Source organism: Acomys russatus, chromosome 17 (genome assembly GCF_903995435.1).
Source record: "Acomys russatus chromosome 17, mAcoRus1.1, whole genome shotgun sequence".
Taxonomy (NCBI): Eukaryota; Metazoa; Chordata; class Mammalia; order Rodentia; family Muridae; genus Acomys; species Acomys russatus.
Window position 1 is genome coordinate 319,507 of NC_067153.1, and position 24,558 is coordinate 344,064.

At 41.2% G+C, this 24,558-nt stretch overlaps 1 protein-coding gene across 1 annotated transcript in view; it reads left to right on the plus strand.

Annotated features, from left to right (window-relative positions):
- Window positions 1-9,799: 9,799 nt before the first annotated feature.
- Window positions 9,800-24,558, plus strand: part of Sdc2 (syndecan 2) — a 92,914-nt gene continuing 78,155 nt past the window's right edge. Inside the window, 1 exon segment of the mRNA XM_051159449.1 lies at window positions 9,800-10,306. Coding sequence (XP_051015406.1) covers window positions 10,247-10,306 — 60 coding nt within the window. The 5' untranslated portion in view covers window positions 9,800-10,246.

The window sequence follows — 24,558 nt, forward strand, 5'->3', positions numbered from 1 at the left end:
AAAGGAGATCAAGGGTATCCAAATGGAAAGGAGGAAGTCAAATTATCCCTATTTGCAGATGATATGATAGTGTACATAAGTGACCCTCAAACTTCCACCAGAGAACTCCTAAAGCCTCATCTAGATTTAATAGGAGAGGAGGTGTCTCTTCTTACGGCAACTTGACTACTATGCCATTGCTGGTTGATATCCTTGGGAGACCTGCCCTTTTCTAAAGAGAAACAGGAGAAGTTGATGGAGGTGGGAGGAGGATGGACTGGGAGGAGAAGAGAGAGGGGAAACAAATAGAATACACCCACAAAAAGATTCTCTGAAGCACTGGCCATCAGGAATCTGCAAATAACCTGAGCAATGTGCTGACCATTCACACTCGGCATGGTTGCCTCTGGGAGGAAAGAAACACTTCTTGCCTGCTGGGAAGTGGGGAAGGAAGAAGCAACTCTCAGATTCCTTGGTTGGTACATGAGAACTTCTTGCTGTCATAAAATGGTCAAGAAACATCTCATAAACTTAAAAATATTTTTACTATTAAACCAAACAATCTTGTGCTTGGGAATCTGGTCCACGAATAGGAAATCACCAGTACTTAAAGAAACGTGAAAGGTATCCCTGTGATATCGCTATACTGGTGGTGGTGATGGGAGCCAATTGGAATCATAAATATGCTTTGGGGAAGGGGTGGATCAAATAGGAAACACCCATGCCAAGCAGCCATGAAGAATATGAAAGGCGTTTTATTAAGGGACTCTGTGTTCAACAAGATGAAGAAAGCAGGAAAGTGTTTTTGCTGAAGTCCTATATTTGTAAAATAAGAACAAAACATGTAGAAAACCCCTTGTGCATGTGTGTGTGTGAGAGAGAGAGAGAGAAAGAGAGAGAGAGAGAGAGAGAGAGAGAGAGAGAGGGAGAGAGAGAGGGAGAGAGGGAGAGAGAGAGAGAGAGAAAGGGTGGGTGGGAGGGAGGGAGGGAGGGAGAGAAAAAAAGAGATGAAAATGAGAGAGACAGAGACAGAGAGATAGAGACAGAGATAGAGACAGAGAGATACAGAAAGAGACAGAGAAGAGACAGAGAAGTGAATATGTGTCCTTACAAATTTAGATGAGCAGAGAGGTAAGAGCATAAGAATTATGCTTGGCTGCTTACATGGTTTATGAATTACCAGGCACTAGTGTGTGCCTTTACAGAACTGGATTTGCAAGAGATCTCTTTAATATAAAGAACTGCCCAGGCTTTGTCATTTGTTCTATGTGGAAAAGAAGAGAAAGGTGATATTTAACTTCTGACCGTGGAAGAATACATGTCTTTCCTTCCCTATATTTTTATTTCTTCTTCTTCTTCTTCTTCTTCTTCTTCTTCTCTTCTTCTCTTCTTCTTCTCTTCTTCTTCTTCTTCTTCTTCTTCTTCTTCTTCCTCCTCCTCCTCCTCCTCCTCCTTCTCCTCCTCCTCTTCCTCCTCCTCCTCCTCTTCTTCTTCTTCTCCTCCTCCTCCTTTTTCTTTTTATTCTTTACTTTCTATAGGCTTTACTTTTTAAAAAACCTATTTTATTTGGGATTTGTAAATCCCTCTACCTCCCATCCAACCCACTGGCCCTAAGTAGGAAACAAAGAAGGTTAGTAGGAAGAAGGGGCATAGTTCTCTTTGGCTACCTCCTGCTGTTTAGGGTCATTGGATTCTTTGGGGCATTACTAATCTCCATTGTTAGGATATTCAGCCAGTAACAACAAAAGCAGCAGCATCCTTCTCTTCCTCCTCTGACCATCTCCTCCAAGCATTCTTCTCACAACCCTCTTTCCTCTTTCTCTCTGGGTTCTCATTTATACCCTCTCAGAGTCTGCACAAGATGTTTTCTAGCTGTCAAAAATTACACCTCCATATGGGGCATATTGCTGCTGATGAAGAAGGATGTGTCCTCTCATGAGGCTGTTATCAGCTGTGGACAAACTGGTGCAGCTCCAATGTCCAACACCCGGGACTAATGAAAATATGTTTACATAACATAACTGAGTTCTTAAAGAACCCAAAATTTCCCTATCCTCTTCCTGCTCCTCCTCCTTCCCCTCCTCCTTCTCCTCCCTGTTCTCTTTGTAGTACTGAGGATTGAACCTAGGGCCTCGTACATGTTAAGCAAGCGCCATTCTAGAGTTGTTATACTCACTCCTAGTCTTATTTTTACCTTTTGTTCCAAACAGGGTCTCACTAGTCAGCTCAGGCTGGGACTTGAACTTGTGATTCTCCTGCCTCAATCCCCCCAAGTAGCTTCTATTATAGACCTGCTACATCATTACCTTGTAATGTGAAGGAGGTAACTTTTAATTGGTTTGATTTTCATACCTCTATTTCAGAGATTGCTGCTTGGAACTTTCAACGTATTTCTCCAAGGATTTATTTCATTTTCAGCTTGTCATGGTACTTTCCGTAAATGATATGCTGAAGTATACTTCTATTTCTTATTCGCTCCTTATGCCATCCAGTGGTCTGTACTTTTAACTACACAGAACAACTTTTTAAGAGAAAATTTCACAATGACTCAAATATTCTTTTACTTAATGGGCGATTATTAATTTTTGAAAGTCTTCTTTTTAATCCAAGGGTGTCATGGAAGACTTTTTGTAGGTGTGTAAATCACAGTAGCAATTTAAAGATTTGCTAATGGGGATGTCTCCAAACAGATGCTTACGGGGCACTCAGAAATTGACTGCAAAGAGAGGTGAAATGATAGGTTCTTTCAACCAGAGAAAATAATAACTTTATTGACATTTATGACAATGGACACACATTGTAAGAACACACTACTAGCAGTTATAGAACATTCACCATGTGTCAAGTAACTTGCTAAGTATTTTGTATTATTAGCTCATATACTCTTTACCCTAACTGAAACATAGCCAATCTACAGAGGAAGAGATAGAAACTTAAATTTAATAACTTGCTCAAGTATCAAGTTTTTATGAATGAAGAAATGGAAATGGGAACTGGGAAGGTGACTCAGTGGATAAAAGCACAAGTGTGAGGGCCTGACTTTGAATCTCAGATTCTATGTAGAAAGTTAAGCATGACCACACATACATCTGCAGCCAAAAATCTAGGGGATAGAGATAAAACATAGCTGGTGTGGCTAGCCACCAGCCTAGCAGACAAATCATTATCTCCTGGAGTATCAAAGGATAGATGAGGACATTTGATCCTGGAGAACGTTGGAGCATGCAGGAGCTCATGCGTGTTTGCATACATACACACACACACACACACACACACACACACACACACACACACACACAGTAATAATAATAACAATAGCAACAACAACAATAATAATAATGCAAGCTGTGGAAACAACATTTAAACCTCTGTCTTTTGCTTAAGTCACTGCTTAATCTCTGAAGGGCATATCCTGTCATATCAAGCAGTAAACAAACTGCTCTGTCTAGCTCCTTGACATTTTGGCTCACCCAATAATTTTTCAGGAATGATTATTAAACCTGTCACTCATTTCATTGTTAGGTAGCACTTTCACATGTGAACATTTGAAAACTTTACATCCTAGATCTCTTAGAGAAAAACTTCAATGAAATAATGACCAACTGCATTTTTTTTGTATTTGTTCATAGTATTAACACTATTTCATTTGAAGAATTTCTATGTATGTATGTATGTAGTATGTATGTATGTATGTATGAATGTGGTTTCTGTTTTTCAAGACACAGTTTTTCTGTGTAGCCTTGACTGTCCTGGACTTATTTTGTAGACCGGGCTTGCCTGGAACTCAGAGCTATCCACATGCCTTTGCCTCCTGAGTGCTAGGATTAAAGCATTAAAGGCATGTGCCACCACAGCCCAGTGTATTTATTTTCTTTTTACTTCTTTTTTTCTTGGAGGGGGAAGTATCTGAGACAATTAATTCTATAATAAAACTTTTCTTTTAAGGTAATTCAATAATTATTACCTCTTTTGCCTTAAAACTTACCCCCATTCATATAACTTTTGCTGATATGAACTGATTGGAACCTAATAATCGTCGCAGGAATCTGTCTTTACAAAGCCTTTTCTGGAACTATATATGCCACATTGATCAACAAATGACAAGAATGTCTTACTAGCCTGGATTGAAGATAAGGTAGTTATAGTTCTGCTTCATTTTAATATCTTTTTTGATATTATTTGTTGGCAACAGAGGAAACACTCTTCTTCTTTTTAAAATTTCATTCTTCTATCATATAATACACCCCAAAGGCAATTTCCCCTCCCTCTACTCCTCCCAACCCCTCCCCCGACATGCCCTCTCCCCCAGAGCAGCTCTTCCTCTGAAGAAACACTCTTCTAATAGCTTTTAATAAAGAAAGAGGAATTTTACTTAAGGAATCAAAGGTATCTTGAAGATTCTAATGGAAGAAGTAGATCTGGCTGGATAAAGAAATGCAGTAGTATAAATAATGGGACTCTATTTAGCCTTAAGAAGAGGGAAATCTCATTATTTGTGATAATATACTTGAACCTGGAGGGCCTTTTGTTAAGTAAAAAAGACAAGCACAGAAAGCCACATGCTACATGACTTCACTGATATGTGGAATCTATAAAAATTCAATGCATAGAGGCAGAGTATACAGCAGTGGTTACCAGCAGCTACGATGAAGGTCAGCCAAAAGATTAAAAATTTCAGTTAGACAAGAGGAATAAATTTAAGACTTCCTCTGTAACCATTTTTGAAAATAGCTAAAAGAACAAAATTTAAGTTCCTTTCATCACAAACAAAAGATACCTAATTAGCCTGATTTCATCATTAAACAATGTGTGCACATTGCCAAACATTTGTACAAAATGACTTTATGGGGTTTTTGTTGTTGTTGTTGTTGTTTTTGTTTTTCTTCCTACTTTTTGTTTTCTTCTGAGATAAAGTCTTAGTTTGTAGCCAAGGCTGGCCTTGAACTTGCAATCCTCTTGCATTAGACTAATCACTGCTGAGATTACATGTGTATGTTGCCATGCCCCACCACCTTTTACTCTAAACATGTAATTTTTAATGGTTTAAGAAAATGCATTGTGTTGAGAATTTTGGTTTCAAAACCCAGATATGTTATATGAATATACTTTTGTTTTAATCCTAGTTGTGGGATATGGGGCTGCTTCAGATTGTCCACAGCAGCTAACTATAATGTGCCTTGTAATCTGGCAGGGGTGGGATTTGTGCTACCTGAAGATATTTTAATTTTGGGAACTCTTGAGAGGGTATAAACAGGAGAGATCCATGAGGGCCTGTGATGGCTGCTACTCCCCCTGTTGCTGCCCCTGCTGCGGCTGCATTGGCTATTACTGGGTTGCTGGATTGCTGTAAATTCTGATGACAAACACTGGACTGTTCTCCAGGAACTACTTCCTGGTTCAGCAGGAAGCAGCCTACAGAGGTCTATGCTCCCTCTCCTCTCTAACCTTCTTTCTCTCCTACCTAGTGTTTGGGCGTTAGAAGGGATTAGGGTGGATAAGTGTTGGAAGAGAGATAGAGGTATGAAAACCCAATTAAACAGGTAAAAACAAATACTCTAACCACTCACTATCTGAATAGTGCCTAGCAAGATGGCCAGATATGTTTGCTGATTGTCTTATAACTGTACTGTACATGGTAGCAGATGCAAGTGTTACATTTCCTATCCTATTCAAGGGATAATTTATGTATTTTACAGTTCCTTGTCTTTCTTATCTGTTTAATAGCAATGGAAACATGAGTTTTGTTAAACATCAGTACCTTGTCAATTATGTAGAACTGAAACCATCCAACTTCCCTGGAGAGGGGTTGCCTGCAGATTTTTGTCACGTCCTCAGCTTACCTGCCATTATTAGCAGTGAGTTATTAATAGTTAGCTGACTGAGTTTCCTTTTTTTCATGTTCTATCACTTTCCAGGTTGATTCCTGCAAATCAATTCCTAGCCTAGACCCATGGTAGCATTCCATGGAACAGCAAAGGGAAGAACAACCAAACGTTGCTAAGTGACATCCCTTCGCTTTTGCAGCTTCACATAAGTGACAGCTCATCTTCGAATGAAGCACTTGGTTGTTCAAGGTCCTAATTGACATTAGATATATCAGTGACAGAGTCTAATGTGCCAGCTTAGATGAAACACTTTATCTTCAGTGGCATTTATTTCTTTTTAAAATTTTTTATCTGGTTCTTGAACTGAGGAGATGGCTCAGCAGTTAAGACTCCTTGCTGCTCTTGCAGAAGATCCCAGTTCAGTTCCTAGAATCCACTTGGTGACTCATAATCATTAGTGATTCCAGTACCAGTGGTTGTGATGACTTCTTCTAACCTCTTTGGGCAGAGCCGGCACATGTCACACATACATAAATTCTGCATGCAGACAAAATACATTGATATAACATAAAATATGTGAATTAAAAAATTAGTCCAGTTCTCTTTAATTTTTTCATTTCCTTGCCTATTCTCTAGATTTAACTTGTTTCATATGCTTTCTAATTCTCAATTTTAAACACATTTATGTGTACATGTGTGATGCTATGGCACACACATAATAGTCAGAGAAAAAACTTTGGGAGTTGATTCTCTTTTTCCATCATATGGGTTCCAGGAACAGAACTCAGGCCGTTAGGGTTGACAGCAACGGCCAGAACCTACTGAACTGTATCACTGGCCCTCATTTTACATATTTTCTTCTGAGATGACACAATTAAAGCCGCTTGGAAGACATCAGTTAAGATGTCTGTGAGTTGGAGGGCATCAGAACATACTGAGAATGATTGCTAGTCTAGTCGCAGCAATCTTTTCTGTATCAACTGTATTTCATAAAATTTAACTTTTTTTTTAAAATTCACTTAGTGAATGTATAACTATGCCTTTATTATTTCCAGATTTAGACACATTTCTGATGAACACCCTTCCCCAAGCTCCTTGGCATAGTTGATGTCAATAGCCAACTCAAATGGAACCAGTGATTATACGCTCAGATTACCCACTCATCCCCTTTACTGATCAATAATTTTGAACACAAAATCATGAATAATTATTTCCATGTACTTTATAGTGACTATCAAAATGATACCAATTCCTTTATGAGATAAAGGCTCAATTTTGTGTTATTTTATTCAAATATAAGTCACCGAGAGTCCAATAAGCCAAGAGCTTTGGAGTTTGTCATCAGGGAAGCTGACAGATACATCCCTTCCTTAAATATAGCTGCTTATTAATTTTTATCGCTTTATGTACAAACTTAATCAGAGCTACTTGTTAGATAGATGCTTGATAAACAACAGTAAACTGTCAAAACCAATAAGTGAATGCATAATCCAGTTTTTCCTCAATGTAGAAATTGCTATTATAGTTTTTTTTTATTCCAAGTTCTCTGTGTCTGTTATTATTTAGGGTCTTTATCCAGATTCTCACCAAATTGTAGCCCCATTGAAGTTTCCAAATGCTAATTGTTGGGGATAGTGGAGGTGTGGGTGTGTGACCTAGTCTCAGGTGTGAAAAATAGACTATGTCCTTTGTGGAGAAAGAGGTGATAACTTCTAGATTTGAACAGTTCATTTCATTTTAATGTGTCTGTGGCTGTGGTGCGTGCATGTAGCTGTGGTGGCCAGAGGCTTCAGATCCCTGGATCTGCCGTTACCAGCCAATGTGAGCACTGAGAAACACACCTCTGTGAGAGAGGTGTATGTTCCCAACATCTGAAGTTGTGACAAAAAAAAAAAAAAAAAAAAAAACCAACCCAAAACACACACACACACACACACACACACACACACACACACACAAAACAAAAAACAACAAAACAAAAAACTTCCCAGATAAACATAACACACATGTCTAGTCACCCCAGATAGGGAACCCATGACAGATCAAATACCACTAAGCTCCAATTTGGTGAACTAAAATTGTTTTACTGGTGTTACTTACAAGAACATGCATGTGAAGGGTTACTTACGGGAGCAGAAATTACTCAAAAGCATCACTAGAAATCCACCACAGCATGGATGACAGCTCACAAAGCTGGGAACCTGAGGCATTAGGCACACCTATAGGTAGCCCTCCACCCTCACTCTGTCTTTCGGTCTCCCTCCCTCTCTCCTGTTGGGGACTCTCAATTTTTATTGCTTTCTTTAGTTGGGGGAGATCTAGTGAATGTGATCAGTCTCAGGGATTTCCTGAAGCTATTTTTGTGTAGTTTACCTTCCTGCTTAAGAAGCTTCTTGCAGGATGCAATGTTGCAATCTTGGAGTAAGTTTTATACAACACCATCTCGTCTGTCTCTTGACTTAAGAGCTTTAATACAGTGTTAATTTTCTTGTAAAAATATAGCACCTTTCACTTCTAATGGTGTTTTTCCACCACCAAGTGTTGACCTTACAAATATGTCCTTAGTTGAATCTTTCTCTTCTATTTCCCCACTTCTCCTTTCCAGCTGCTAATAAGCCCCAGGAAGTTGGTAGGTTGTTATCTGAACCAGAGTTGATCTCTTAACTTAGGGTTATGATTCTCCTGCTATTTTTTCCTTTGATACAACAACGATGATGTATCACTAAAACATCGTAATAGTCACTTAAGATGTGATCACAGTTTAGTCTGAGTTCTAAAATGACTACGGCCTCATGTCTGTATCGTGTGTGTCTGTGCGCGCGCGTGTGTGCGTGTGTGTGTTTTAGAAGGGCTTTTTATATGGTATGACTTAAGTTTTGGAGTAGTATTTACCTACAATATAGTTATTGTGTATTTTTAATGTATCCTTGATAATAAAGTAGTTACCAAGACTGAAAAGTCCCTGGCCTCTACGAATGGATACTACAGGAGGGGAAAAGCCATAATTTATTCAGTCCCTAAATAAAAAAGGGAAACAGTAGAAATGAGAAGGGTCTGTGCTTGCCTGCTCTGTGTGTCTACCTGCTCTGTAGCACCACACAGCATTTATGCTTTCAGATCAGTCTCGTTGTTCTCTTAAAGCCAGAAAAGACTTTATCTTCTCTGAACTTTTCTATCTAATTTTTCATTACTATTTGTTGCTTCCAAAATTAGCTTAGATGCCTGGGGGTGGTGGGGTGGGGTAGGCACAAAGTGTGAGCGGCAGGAAATGTGGTTTGTTTGTTTGTTTTTACGTTTAATGACTCTGAACTTTGGAGTTGTGTTTTCTGATCCTCCTTCCTCTAGTTTGGGGGGGGGGCAGGGAGCGGGGAGTCAGAGGGTAATCGTAACACGAACTTGTTACAATTATTTTCATTTTTTCTGAACTGCAGTCTTCATGATCTAGTGATCCGTCGGCACTGTAATTGCTTGAAGGGAATCTATAAAGTTTCTCTTTTTTTTTCCGACTATCATCGTTCTTTCTTTCTAGTTACCCAATCCTCACAAGTTAGAAAACGCTCAGTGTGCCCATCAGCCCCTCACCGATTTTCCCTCTGAAAATTAAAGCGAAGGAAATGAGAATGGTGGGGAGGGGGACAGAAGGGTGGCGGAGAGAAGTGAGGACGTTGAGAAGTGGAAAGGGATGGCGAGAAAATGAAAGAGCGCTAGGGTTTGCAGAGGCACGTTCCTGGGGCAGCCACAGCGTGGAACCGCGGTCTCCTACTGGCTCTGGAAGCTGCCAATCGCTGTGTAATCCTGTAAGACTTTCTCCCGGGTTTATCCTGGAATCACAGCAGCCTCCTTTCCCCTAGTAGCCTAGAGGAACCCCCAAGCTGCAGGCTAGGAAGGGGGTTAGGGAGTGGGGGCGGAGGAGGTTGAGGCAGAGCAGGACTAGAGAGAGGACGCCAAGAGGGGAGGGATCTAGGGAGGATCGGGAGGCGGAGGCGCGCAGAAGGAGGGGCGCTGTAGCCAAGCCACTAACCCAGCTGCAGAGCTCTGTACTCCAGATACTCTGGGAGCTTCGGCCGCGCGGATAGCGCGTTTCCGCCGCTCTGCAGTCCAAACTTCAGCAGCAGCTTCGTTTCAACCCTTTGACTGCTTGCTTCAAACCAGACTGCACCGGGACCCAAGCACCGAGTCCGCAGAGTGAAAGCCCAACACCGAGTTGGACCAGACCAGGAAAGCAGCCTCGCGAAGCAGCAACTCCAGGTTGGGAGCGCAGAAGCCAACAAGTGAGAAGACGCCGCGTTCTGGAGGCGCAGCGCGAAACCTAAGGCAGGAGCCGGAGTAGGCAGCTAGAGCCGAGAATCCGACCCCGAGCCGAGCGTGGCTCAGCTCCTATCGCTCTAGGCCGTGCGCTGGGCTTCCTTTCATCCGGGTTGCGAGCCAGGTCCCCGGGGAATATGCAGCGAGCCTGGATCCTGCTCACCTTGGGCTTGATGGCCTGTGTGTCCGCAGAGACGGTGAGTGGGCCGAGCGGGGACGAGTGCTGTTCTGGGTGCCCAGGCTATGAGAGGAGCCAGAGGGTAACTGGGGAGCGCCACCTGGGGGATCCTCCACCCCTAGATGTGGGGCTGCCTAGGATCTGCTGGGACAAATGAGCTTGCTTTTCCACACCTTCTTTTTCCCTCTATCAGAATTGAGCTGCTACAGGGAATTACCCCATGTCTTCGGGGACAGGAGCACAAGAATTGCAGTTTGGTGACCTCAAAGGCCCCTAAAGTCACTCCCAACTTTACGCCCTTGGGGGATTTTGTGGTGTGGTCCAGGAAGGAAAGGGGGCTAAGAGTTGCTGGTTACTAGAGCACTGCTAAAGGCAAGGAAGGGATCTTGCAAGCTCTGTGTGCCCGACAAGCCCCAGGGGTGATTTGGAAACTTTGGGGAGAATATGTTCCTCTAGACACCAAACCCCCCAATCCAGGCTTTTGACACGATTGAAGGCAAGTTTAAGGAGACAGAGCCCATGTTAAAGAAACCCGAGAGTATCGGGAGAGGAAAGTTTCTAAAAGTTCATTTGTTTAATGCCCCCTGTTGCTGTGGCAAGGCTCCCACACTATGTGGAGTCGAAGTTGATGGTGTAGCTGGCAGCAGTGTGGCGCTTTTCCGGCATAGACTCCGGCATCTTCCATGAACCCTCCTCGTGGAGCGAGGCCCTGGCCTCTAAGAGAGGAAATCTTAGTACCAGTGACACTCGAATGTTGGAAGATGGAAAGGTGAAGGTGCTTATGACATTGCTATGGCCCTCAGAGCCTCTGGCTTGGGGGGGGTGGGCGGGATGAAGACTTCTTTCCTGCCACCCTCATGATTGTGTGAGTCTCCAATTCCAGCGAGACTGTCTTCTTCCAGTCCCAGCATCTTCCCCTCTCGGAGGCGCTGGAAACTTGATTTTCTCCTCATGACTGTGTTTCTGTTGTTGGAATTTGTTTTTCCCGAGTTGCCCAATGAACGCCCTCTAATGGTAACTGCCTCCCAGGCTCGCAATAGTTCAGCAGCCCCTACGTGGGCTCTGCTTTGGCAGGGGGAAACACAAGCACCTTCTGCTCGCATCCAGCCCTAGGGCTGCTTCCTCAAGTAGGGAGTGCTAGTAATGTGTCCACTTCGAGTTAGTGGAAAGGTCCCTTCGAAGATGCTGTTGATCTTTAGTTGGGTTTAGGAGGCCCTCCCCTTTTGACGATTTTAGGTGATTGGGAAATGTTTGGCATCCAGCAGGACATGGGCATTTGTGATGGGGTTGGGGGCGCTGCTGTGTGGTTCAGCAGGTCGCTCGCTGTACATTGTTCTAGATTGTGGAACATAGAATTGGAAACTGTATAGGATAGGTGAATGTTTGGGCTGTTGAGGTGTAAAAATACAACTCTGAGATGTGCTGGCATTTCTCCCTGGCAAATGATGTTTAATCCATTGGAGTTAGTAATCTCTCCTAGCTATCTCTGAACTTTGGCTTGCTGTAAACCAAAAGGGAGCTAATCTGTGTTTACTTAAAAAAATAATAATAATAAGGCAAAGGAACAGCTTAATTAAATGCTTTCCCAGGGAGGATTCCTGTAAAGCTGTGCAGAGTCGGGGGACCTTTTCTTTGCAGAACCTGGTTCAGCGATTTACTAGGAAGAAAAGTCCTTTGGAGTTTATGTACGGCCTTAATAAGCCCTTAAGGAATGGTGGGGTTTGTTGTTGTTGTTTGTTTTACCTGAAATGTGCTTGTCTCCTTTCCCTGCCAGATAACCCCTGAAATCTCTTATCTTTGGGGCTCTACCATTTTCTTAGTTCAAACCAGAACTGAATGTTTTCTAAGCGAGCAGCTTTATTGGGAAGGTTTTGTTTTGAGCCCCTGAACTATCATTCAAAGGGTAATTAAATATTTTTGAAATGTTAACTTGAGAATCCTACATAGAGCCTTTGTTGGGCAGCGAGTCAGTCTTTCTCAGTAAAGGCTGTTTCAAAACCCAAACTAGTTGACAGGCCATTTACATCGTTGTCCTGTCTCCATTTGTTTCACCTAAAGCAGCATATGTATACCTAGACTTGAAGGACATGATTTTTAAAAGTTTAGCTGTTACAGATCATTATTTCCAACCCTTTGTATTTTAATTGGGAAACTACTGTGGTGTCCTAGTATTTCAAAGTACTGATTGTCTCAGCTCAAAGACTCTTTTATCAAGAAAAAAATCTCTGCAGCTAGTGAGTTTCTTAGTTTTATACTTAGCTAGAGTAGAGAAAAGTTTCACAGGCACTAAGTTTCAAAACTGGGGAAAGGAACCAGGGGCCCCCTTCTCGAGGAAACAGAGCTAGCAGGGAAATCTAGCCCTAGTGACCCGTTCCTGCTTTCCACTGGCAGCTGAGGACTTTCACTGCCCGAAGGATGGTAAAGGAAAAGGCCAACTGTGTGGGGCAGTAGTGGCATGCTGCTAGGCTTTCTGTCCAATTTTTTACATGACTGTTTATCTTTAGAAATAATACAGGGCAGACTTCTATAAACATATAATTCGAACTGGAAATATGTTGAAGGAAAGGAAGCGTTTTGAGCTGGTGGAATTTTATAAACACGCTTAGATGTCTGTAAATTAAAAGAAACTGTTAAGTCATTTGGAGCCATGCACTACCTCAGAAGGCATTATGAAAGCCAGGCTCTGGAAAGTTTGTAGCAGAAAGGAAATTAAAGCTGAAACACTATAGCTCTTAGCAGTCTTTCTTTAAATGTATTTTGTCATTTCTAATGGGGCAAATTACTTGTGCTGGAGAGTTTGAGAGAAACAAAGGCTCTTTATCTCTCAGTCCAATGTTAGCAGTAGAGAGTTGTCATTTAAGAAGGAAAGCCCAGAAGATGGGTGTTCAAGAAGGAATGTGAGTTTGCCTTTCAACTCCTGCTTATGAGACCTGCTATGCCTTTTTCTTTTCGTTTAAAAAATTATTCATGTATGCATTATGTGATGTTCAAATCAAAGTAGAACACCTTGTTTTGGTGTTGTCTGCCACTCAAAGAGCAGCTTAACGGGGGACGGTGTAACATGATTACCCAAATGGCACCTTGGATAATCATTAATTGAGAAAGAAGTTTAAAAGGTCAGCTAGTTTTTCCAAAAAGCAAAACTCATTTTCAAGCCTCCAGAAACACCCCCAGACCTGATCATAGGTAGCTTGCAATCTTCTTGGGATTGTATGTACTGAGGCTGACCTGGCCATAGTGAGCCCAGTCAGCCTGTCATTAAGATTTACAAGGAGTCTAGTCAAGCCATAGTGCCATTGGTGTGTTAGCTGGCTGTGATCCAGCAGGTCCTGGGAGCAATGTCTCTGACTAGACGTTCTCACCAAGCTGTCCTTTCTCTGCTGCCAGAAAGCCAACCTACAAGATCTTGCCCATCATTCTCTCCTTCCCAAGGCAGAAAGAAGGCCTGCCAGTCATACCTGTGCCAACAGTACATTCCAGTAACTCAAAGTCATCTCATTCTTTTGTGGAGTAGGAGCCAAAGTAAAGTCTCAGAAGAAAGCCCACAGCATGAAGAAGAGCCTTTACTGAAAACAAAGTCATCTGGTTTTTAACTCTTTAAGCTGTCACATCATCTTAATTCTAGTCTCATTAATTGGAGTTTTGAAGGAATCCTTGATCCATTCATTCAGCAAGCCTGCAAGTCCTCTGTCTACTTAATGGCTGTGTAGTTACCACCCTTTGCCTAGAATTGGTCAGTTCTGTCATTAGCTCCTCATCGGGGCAATGGTGGCCCAAAATCTACCTTGTCATGATTTGGAGTCCGCATGCCTTGGCCAGAGTTGTAAGCTGCTCCATGCTAGTCCCACATCGTAATTACTTCTTTCTGGTCACTGTTGTAGTCTTTCCTTTGACACAGCTGACTTTTAAGCATTCTTCCTTTAGAATTCTGTGCATTAAACCCAAGCCTTAGTAGCCTTTCATGTTTGTTCCAGTTCAACTTCCCCTTCTTATGTTATAGTAAATAGGAAGGACAGAACGACCAAATCGCTGGAAGGACATAAAAACACAAATCTCAGAAGCTTATCTCAAACTTAGGAAGGCAGAGCCTCAGTGAGTGTGTGTGGTGGGGTAATGTGTATCTTTTACAAAGCATCTCTGATGGTTGTAATGAGTCAGCCACCCCTGGGAATCAGAGGTTACCCCATAATTATGGACTGGCCTGTATCCCTTCCAGATTTCTCAGCTGTGGCTGGGCAAGTGCACAAATGGTTTAGCCTTGGGAAGCCATCAGGCCTGGGTTCCCGTGATGGTGCTTTGCTGTTGTTCATTCATTATGCCAGGGCTCATACAAACTACAAAACCCCATGCCACTTAAAAGTGCATTTGTGTGAGTGAATTGGACTCCTCAAATGATTTTATGACATGAAAATTGATTGTTTTGGGGGTGCAGTAAGAACACTTGTGAATGGCAGAAGGCACTGGGTGGTTTTCTTTCTTCCTTGGTCTTGGCCTGGGTTCTTGATTGTGAAATACAGATACCACATGAAGTGTTCTTTAAGATTTCCTATCCTCCTGTGTCTCTCTCATCAAGATTGGAGCCATGTGAGGGAACGGGTGCTGTCTGTAACTCTGCTCTGCACAGCACTGAGCTCAGGTAGGAGCCAGGACCTGGCCAACCACTCTTGACCTTGAAACTTTAAGCGTGGGTGCTGGAGGGCTTGGCAGACATGGATTGCTGGGCACCTTTTGGTTTGCAGCATGGTGTGCTTCCTACCTCATCTTTATTGCCATGACAAAATAGTGAAAAAGATGAACAGGACACAGATGCAAAGCCCTAGCATGTTGCCAGTGCTCATTCACACTTGCTCCTGCATTCTTCAGATGGATTGAGAGAACAACCAGACATTCAGAGGCATAAGGTTTCTCTGTCTTCTTTCAGGGTATTGGTGGGGAAATGTTAGATTAGTCTGTTTAATAAGTAATTAAACCATTGCCAAATAATTATTGAGTTTTTAATTAACAATAAAAGTTATATGTGCTTATTTTGTAAATATGTTTAAAGTAAAATATTCCAGAGTTTGTTATTGAAGCAAACAATTCTCTCACATTACAGAAACATAAGTCATTTGCGATAGCTAGCAATAATGTGTTAACTTGAACATAGTGTTCACCATATACTAGAATTAGTTACATTACTCTGGATGCTCATGACCCAGCATGTAGTGGTTTCCCCTATTCCTATAAGCTAATGTATCATCATGGCAAGTTGATGGAGGGGAATGCCATTGTAAGATGCTATGTCAGAGTCAGAGAAGTACAGGAAAACAAATTATAGGTCAGTTTCACTCACCACTGATGTCATAATTTTAAATATGTGTTGCCATGTTGAATGCATCCACAATGTTTATTAAAAGAACAATATGAGCCCATATAAGATCTATTCAAGGGATGCCTTGACATCAGAAAAACAGTGCTGTTATTAACACTTCAAGGGGAGATAGTAGTATGGACATCTTAACAGATGCAGAAAACCATCGTATACAAGCATATGGAAAAGTTTTTTACACTGTTTCTTAAATTCTGGTAAGAGGTTTACTATATTAGAGTTCATACATCTGTGCCAATAACTTAATTCACTTGACATGTTTAGGAAGCCAAAGCACTGTTTATGAAGTTGTTAGGCAACAGTATTGTTGTATGGGTAACAGGTGTGTGAAAGTCCAACAAAGGCGGGGCTGTAACACATAGGTTTTAACTCACATGGAATTGTAGCGTCACAATCCCCCCCCCCCTTCCCCTGAATTCCGATGAATGCAAGAGATCATGTTCAGGCTTTGGAGTTCTGTAAATCACAGTTTAGTTTTGGTGTCACTATTTAAAAGTCACGTGATCCAGAGATGTTTCTAAGCACTTCTAAACCTGTTTCTCTCTCTGAAACTGAGGCTTATAATATTTGCTGTTTTGATACTTTGAAGATTGGCTTTAATATTTAGCTTTAGTATTTTGTTCCTTTGAAGATTAGCTTTAATATCTGACATAAAATGTTGGCATTTTAAGCGTGTTTATTTTATTTTGCTTTAAGCTTTGTGATTCTGAAATAGTCTCTGATGAAAGTTCATAAAATGTATATATACAAATATGTTGGATATGTCTTGCATTTATCACTTACAGCTTGTGGCATACATTGTCACAGATACAGGAGCAGTTATTTGTTGATTTGACCAGGGTATGCTGCTCAGTTGTATTTTTGCTTTCTCTCATCATCACTGTGTTACTTGATTTACACTTAAGTGATTTACACTTAAAGCACACAGAAATCTTACACAACAAATTTCATCAAGACAGGAAAGCCAAGAGTAATTCTTGATATTATAATTGTAAAATGCTAAAAGAAAGCCAGCACTGGATTCTTAAGTTGTAAACACCAACTGAACTAAGTTCACAGATGTATTAAAAATGTATATCCAACTTCTGACATCATGTATCTAAAAGACATATTTTGCTTTGCTTATATTATATTTGGTTAGATTTTGTAATTATTTTGGTTAGCTATTAGATTAAGTTTTATGTTTAATCGATTGTTAATACTTAATGTATATCAGTATATGTCTACCAAGGGCACAGCTCCCACCTGGCTTTTCAAACTAAAAACAAATGATCACTTGGGGCTTACTTTGAGTCTACTCTAATCCACATTCACTTACCTAGGAGAGGGGAAGGTGAACTGGATCTATGCATAACAGACATGGCATGTAAACTATGTGTCTTTTTGTCTAAGTCCAGTCAGATATTTCTAGAATCTGAACTTCCAGAAAGCTACAATCCGGAAAGAAGGACCACTTCCAAAGGAAAGCAAAGCCTTCAACAAGATGCCAAATGATGGAGGAAAACCTCAGAATTGTGCTGTTGGTCTTAGTCTTTTCTCCTGTCTGATCTCCAAAGAAAGACATCAGGAGAGTAAAATATAAAGAAAGCACAAGAGCAAGAAATTGTTTAGAATTCCCTAGAGTATGTTGTTGCTTATATGAGAGAAGAAAGAGACTTTGTACTTTAGTCAGTCACATTCTCCATGTAGTGTATGCTTTAGGCTTCTAATGTCAAGATGTCCATTGTAGATGGCCAGCTTTGATCAAGAACTTAGTAGCATTACGATAATTCTCATTGTATTCTCTTGGATTCTTCCTTTTCAAACCTTGGAACACCTAGTGGATATTGGAGCTGGAATAGTTATTTTAAAAAAATGAATTGATGAATTTTTGTTTTGTTTTGTTTTGTTTTGTTTTGAGGTGAAGTCTTATTATGTAGTCCATGTTGTCCTGTAACTTTGTGGTCTTCTTTCCTCAGCCTCCTTAGTGATATTATCAGCATCTGTCATGACATCCAGCTATGTTTTGTTTTAACATTAAATTTTAATTTATTTGTGTGAGTGTGTGTGCGCGCGTAAGCATGTTCATCCCTGGTATTTGTGTGGAGGTCAAAAGGTCACTTTTAGGAGCTGTTTGTCTCCTTTTACCATATAAGTTCTAAGGATAAAACTCAGGATGTCAGACTTGGCTGCAACTCTTTTATTCCTACTGAGCTATCTCACAGGCCCCTGATTTGACATTTAGAGGGAGGTTTAGCAGCTTAACCAAGGTGCCATAGTTTAACCTATGTTTTCATCAAGCATTCCTTTTCTGGTCCCTTGTGTTACTGTTTTGACACACATGAAGAACTGAATCACTAACAGAGCATGTGTTATATGCAGTATGGCTCATGTGCTTTGTGTTACATGAATAATTTAAGTTGATACTTAGCTACCTTACTCATTTCTAGCAAAATCTGTACTTAAGCTAATTCCTTTGCTGGTTCATGAACCTTCTAGCTAGTTGTGGGAAGAAGTTGCAAGAGCCCAGGGATTTGGTAGAACAAGAAGGATCAGGGACTGAAATCAAGTTGGTTTGCAAATGTTAGAAATATTATGGAGATTAAAGCTTCCTGGAGATAAGACTCCATGGTAGATGCAGAACCCTTGTGAGTTAGCACTGAATTTTTCTGATGGGGAAAAGGTTGCTATTGGAGGTAGGGGGATAAAGAGCATTTCTCAGATTTTTACACTAAAAATATGTCAGCAGTGTGCAGCAGGTGAGCCCAGCATGCCCATGGCCGAGGTAAAAATGATTCTTTGCTGTGTTCTTTTGTTTTGTTTTTGTTTTTATACTTTATTCACATTACATCTACCATGTATCTTCCTGCTCCCTCCTCCCTTTGCTATGTTCTTTTTGCCAGCATTGGAAATAGATTAATATTTTAACAGTGTCCTCTTGAAGACTACTTTCCTAAATTATTGCATCATGTAAGTGCATTGTTCTAGCCATTTTCAGAGAAGTTGTTTATGAGATGATTTTTAAAAATGAATTTATTGAAGGGCAATAATATTAAAGAGGACTGTCTGTGCCCTCCTGCTTTGGAGTTTGGATTGTGATCTGTACTTTTCACTCATTATTTGTGACTGTCACCTAACTGCCTTGCAAGGTTATTTGCCAAGGCTGTAGTCTATACACTCTGTCCTCAAGTGAGAGCTTCAGTTTTCCAGCTTATAGCAAAGTCCTGTTGTGATACGATAATCTCTCAGGAGTGTAGTGAACGTTTCAATGTTTCTAATTTTATTTCATCTAATGTGTGTGCAGGATGGAATAACAAAGTGCTAGCTCCTTGATTTACCCTGACTAGCCTAATTCTTTTGCACACTGAAATTCAGAGTTGTTTACCAACCTGTAGTATTTTGCTTTGATGGGATCTGTCTACATGTGTCCCTTTGACAGAAGGGCAGCTAAGGGATAGACTTCACTAAAATCTATTTGTTTGTGGTTTTGGAGATTTAATCTGGGCCTCACCATTGCGCCGGACTCCCAAGCCTCAGTGGGATATTAAGTTCTAGGTTTGCTGCTTTCTGATTGTGATGTGGGAAGTCATGTAACTTATTTACACCTCAGTGTTCACATCTTTAAGAAGGTTATTAGTCACAAGGCCACATCCCTGGGATGCTGACATGGTTAGCAGTCACAGACAGTCAAATCTTTATGAGACTATCCTGCATGGAGTTTGTAGTCTTGGTGCTAATGATGGTTGAAATGGATGGCTCATAAAATGCATTCATCAGACGAGACTGGTCTATGATTGAGAGATGGGGTGAAGGTGGGGTGTTGGGATGATGGTGCTACTGATGAGGTAAGAACATGAGAGGGAGGGTATGAGTCCCCCCTTTCCTTTTTCCTCTTCCTTTTATGGCAGTTTTTGTAGTTTTTGTTTTGTTTTGTTGGAAAGAGGGAGTGTTTTAGCCTCACTGGGCTTCTCTTCTGCATATTGGGGTTTTACTATAGTGTAATCTTGTCAACTTGTGATACACAGTATCATATTTGGAGGTTGGTGGCTCATGCTTGTCATGCCAGCATTCAATAGACAGAGAGAAGACTAGTTTTATGACTGTGAGGCCCAGATGAAAAGGGCACTGTAAGAAATCGATTCACAATGAAGCAGAGGCAGACCTGGAACTCCTGAGCCTTCAACCCTAAAAACCACAATTTCCATCTCTTAAATAAAAGAGGGATATCGTTAATTGAAGCAGGAAGAAAGACCTTTCATAAACATTCAAAAGCTTTGGATTTCTATAAGCTTTTAAAAATTGTTCTGCAGGATAGCACTAAAACACTCACCATTTAGAAACTGCTTCTCCACATGTATCTGTCCTATAGTAGAGATGAGAGGAGTATTCAGAGAAAGCTGCTAATAATATTACTGCTTAGTTTTTGGTGAGGATAGGGTTAAATGTGCCTTCAAAAAGTATCCAGCACAAGTGTGGCTTAGTGTTAGAAGCCAAATGAATGGAAATGGGATTTCCCTCTCCCCTCTGATGGGTAGGTAAACATCCCAGAGCATTAGTGCGATGTAATTATTATGTAGCAGTGTGGCTCCCAGTATATGTGGGCCAGCATCAGTTTCAACCAGGAACTTGTATGAAATGCACATTTATGCCTCCATCTATATGCACACATCATTCTCTTTACTTCTCATTGGTCTAAATATAGTCATGTGGCTAGAAAGCTGCTGTGTGCTGGGATTAAAAAAACCAAAAAATTCCCCAGGAGGTTTCTGTTGCAAGCTAGTATTATAGAACAGTTGACCCTTGGCTTTCTTTGCTGACAGCATGGTCAGTAGTGAGAGCTCGTGGCTGTAGGACCTAGATACTGGTTTCAACATTTGCAGCTGCCTGAGAGATTGCAGCACTCAGATTTGGAGGCCAGTGCTTTTGGACCCTACTAACCAAAATGTGGCATAGACCAGCAAGCGGGGGCATCATCTGAGGGCTTGTTAGAAATCCAGAATCTGGAACCCCACTGAGACTTACTCAATTGCAGTCTGCATTTTAACAAGATTTTTAGTGACTCATAAGCACATTAGAGTTTGTGGAAAGCTGCTTTATAGAAATAACGAGTTTCCTTTATAGAAGTCAAGCTCTAGAATGCCTTTAATTTACCACTTTTTTGAGGAGGCAGAACAGCTGCTTTGGCTTATCCCTGCCAGTTACATGGGGAGGCAACCAAGAGGAAGCAGAGGACAGCTTCATAGCTTTTGCTTAGAAAGACCAGGAGTGCCCCAGTGGTAGTCTGCCAGCCACTGTGAAATGAGTGACTGCATAAGACCCTGGCAGGAGCACATAACATAAACTCACTTTAAAGTGGCCTAATACAAAGGAACTTCTTGGAACATAATGGAAAGAAGTGAAAAGCTGGGTTCAGGTGTGGCGGCACCAAGAAATCAGGTTTGATCTACCTCTGAGCTAAATTTCCCTTTGTTAGCATCACTTTCTGGCTGGAAAGAAATTAACAACTAAGTTATTGAGAAAAGATCCTCAAATACAGTGGCTAAAATAGATTTATTTGTCTTTAAAACCCAAAGACTGATGAGAAAATTCCGCTTGGTTCTTGTACAGCTTTTGCGAGTAAGTCCAGGGTGGCTCATTCTCTCTTACTTCACAGAGTCGCTCTTAGAATTTTCCAGCTGGGAAATAGTCAAAAGTGTAACACATCGTTTTCCTCATAACCCCATTGGTTGGAATTCAGCAACATGTCCAGAATGGTGCTGTGCATGGTAAGAATGCAGTCTCCATACACAAGGCCATATGACTGCTCACACATGAAGAGAAAGGGAAATCTTTTAGATATTGATGACCAGGAGAGACCAATCCCCTGGCTACAGCAAGACTGGGTATGGCATCTCTGAGATAACAGCCTGCCCTTAGCTGTTGCAGCGGAGAAAGTCCCCCTTTCCCCACCACCTCTGTCTTCCACTCCAGAAAAACATCCCAGATTGGCTTCTTGTTGACTCTTACTTGGCCTGGCTTACATACACCAAGCTTGCACCCACATAGGACAATTCATCGCCTGAAATCCATGGACTACGGTAGAAAAGGGAGGCTTTCCAAAGATGCAAGAAAAGACTCTTACTTGAGAGGCTGGAGGGAATACTGTGGGGTGGGTCCTAGCTCCCACTGTCACCATCCATTGCTGTGTCTGACTTCCTGTTGTAACTTTCCTTTGCTGTCAAGCCTGACTTTAGTCAATGAAATGGGTGGGACACACAGCCATTTGCTTTGGCCTCCCAATCCTGAGGCACCATCATGAATATCGTCCAGGTGTCGCTACCCTTTGTGTCTAGGTCTGTTCACTGACACTGGCTTAGCACAGAGTGAGTTATAACTCACCCTTACGCAGCTGGCAGGAGACAGAAGTAGAGAACTTGGTGTGGGGCCTCAGGTAGACAAAGGGTGTTGCTGTCTCTCAGCAGCTTTGAGTTTGGAACACTTGGAGATTATGGCTCTATGGGGACAAGTTTATTGGCTGGCTCTGTTGATGTATTTTTGAACTTTGCATCATGTGCTTTAGTGGTTAGTAAGTTTGAATCTAGGTGTAGATATATTAGTTTACTTTCGGAAATGTTTTTCTCAAATACCCAAAATGAGTTAAATGTCTTAATTCCTAGAGATGCATACAAGTTTATAGCCAAATAATAAGTTTTATAAAAATAATGGTTTGAACTCACTTCCCATCTCCTTCTGAAGCTTTTGTTTCCTTTAATATGTTTTTTAGACCTGACTTGGACCACAAAAGATTAGAAATGATTTATAAAACTAAAGGCATTATTCTGCAGGAATGAGGTAAATAGTAAAATTAGACATATGCAGCTGAAGTCCTTTAGCATATACTTAGAATGCCTTAAAGAAAAAGTTTTGACATCTACAGTGATAGAAAAGTAATAATAGTCAAATAACACACCATTTCCATGCCTTTCAACTGAATGCTTATTGTCCTTTTAATAAAAATAAGGATTGTAGACACATCTGATGTAAATGAACTGAAAATTTATTTGCCAGAACTCTGTGTATTCCGTTAATAAGATTTATTCCAAACACTGCTGTGGGTTTAATAAATATTAAGGGAACATTTGTGATTTGCCTCCTGGTGTTTGCTGTTTCTCTCCTCTGAGCATTAACTACTCTTGTGCATCCTTACCAGGCTACTTTTGTTGTTTCATGCCTTGAGGTACAAATAGAGACAGAAAACCCAGAGGGTTCAAACAAATTCCATACTGTAAACTTTTTACAGATTTGTTTAGTATTCATTGAGTTAAAATCTTTTTGCTTACTGAATGAAAAATATTTTCTTTTTGGCATTTTATGTGTACAAGGGATTTGGTTTTTATTTTACTAGAAACTTAAAAAACAGTAATAAATGTTACTGGACAGACAAGATGACTTGCCTGGACGTTTTATCTTCCTGGATCCCCCATTCGTTTGGACACTGGGTGTGAGGCAGTAGCAGGGACCTCTGAGGAGTTGATTTGGGTTGGATACAAGGATGAACTTTCTAACTGGCAGGCAGGTGAATAGGCAAACTGGACAGTGAGACCCAATGCCTGCTGTGTGTGTATGTTTTGATTTTCAGAAGCATATGATACCCTCCATCCTTTGGCGGTAGAGCTCTGCTTGCCTTCCCAAGCTCCTTGAAGCCTTAGATGATGCTGTTGGTCTTGCAGCTTGAAGTTGTGCACTGAGCAGCTTAGCATGCATTTTGCTTCCTTTCTTGATGACTTGGTCTAACAGAGGCTTGGAATCTTTTGTTATCTTTAGTAGAACTGTGGGATTTTAGGATCAATTTACAGTAATGCCAAATGTTTTGTTGTGACGAAACATAAACATTGAAATTTGACATTTCAAACGGTTCTGCCAGTCATCTGTTAGGAGAGTCAGTTTTACTGTTATGTTAATCAGAAAAGCATGATCCTGGTGTGGGGAGGAGGAGGAGGTAGGATTAGGCAAAGCCAATCAGAAAGTGGCCTTGAAGAGGGAAGAGAGCCTCCAAAAGGGTCCGTCAGAGGCAGTGCAAACCACATAGGAGTATAGCCAGCTGGGGCATTGTCCCAGCCTTGGGGCTTAGGGAGGTACTACTCTATACTTTATCACAAGACCAGCATACCTGCTGAGATGCTAACTCTATGCCATGGGCCATCAAGCTAGGCTTTCTGTATGAGGCTTAAGCGATAAACACCATTGAAATGAATAAGGGTCAGGAAACTGTAGGTTAGGAATTACTTTCTCTACTTGTTTCTTTGCTCCGAAAGTACTTGTTTCCACATTTCTTTCCTTATTTTACGTGGCTGGTAGACTAGAGTTCATACCGGCTGGATTTTCTGTCATTTACCAACTCAGATCATTGTCAAGTAACACAGCCTCTCTTCTGCTCTCCAGTTGGCCCCTGCACACAAATGCCCAAAGGGCATGCAATGTCTCTGTTTTCCCTCATAGATGTCATCTCCTTCAGCACTTAAACCAAGTGCCTTAGAGTTTAGTTCTTTAAAATTCTAGTGCAGTTTTTGGCCTTATGCCCCATTTTCCTCTCTTCTCCTTTAAAGCCAAGAGGATTGGTTGTAGCTGTCAGTTAGAATGCAATAATCTTTCATGACGGACCATTTCCTTTCTGAGGTGTTTCTTCATATGGCTCCTTTCGGATACGATGGAGAGTGCTCTAGCTATGGGGAGCGGGAGGTATCATAGGAAGTGAAGTCCTTACTGTAGGTCGAAAGTGTAGGGCAGGTGTCCCTCTTCCGTAGCTGAGAACCCCCAGCTCAGCTCCTTCCACATTTTAAGCTCTAAATTTTATCCCAATGGGTATACAGTCGGCCTGTCTTAGAACTGAAGTATTTTCTCAAATGTGAGCAAGTGTACATGCCAAAAAAGGTTGTATTGCAGGA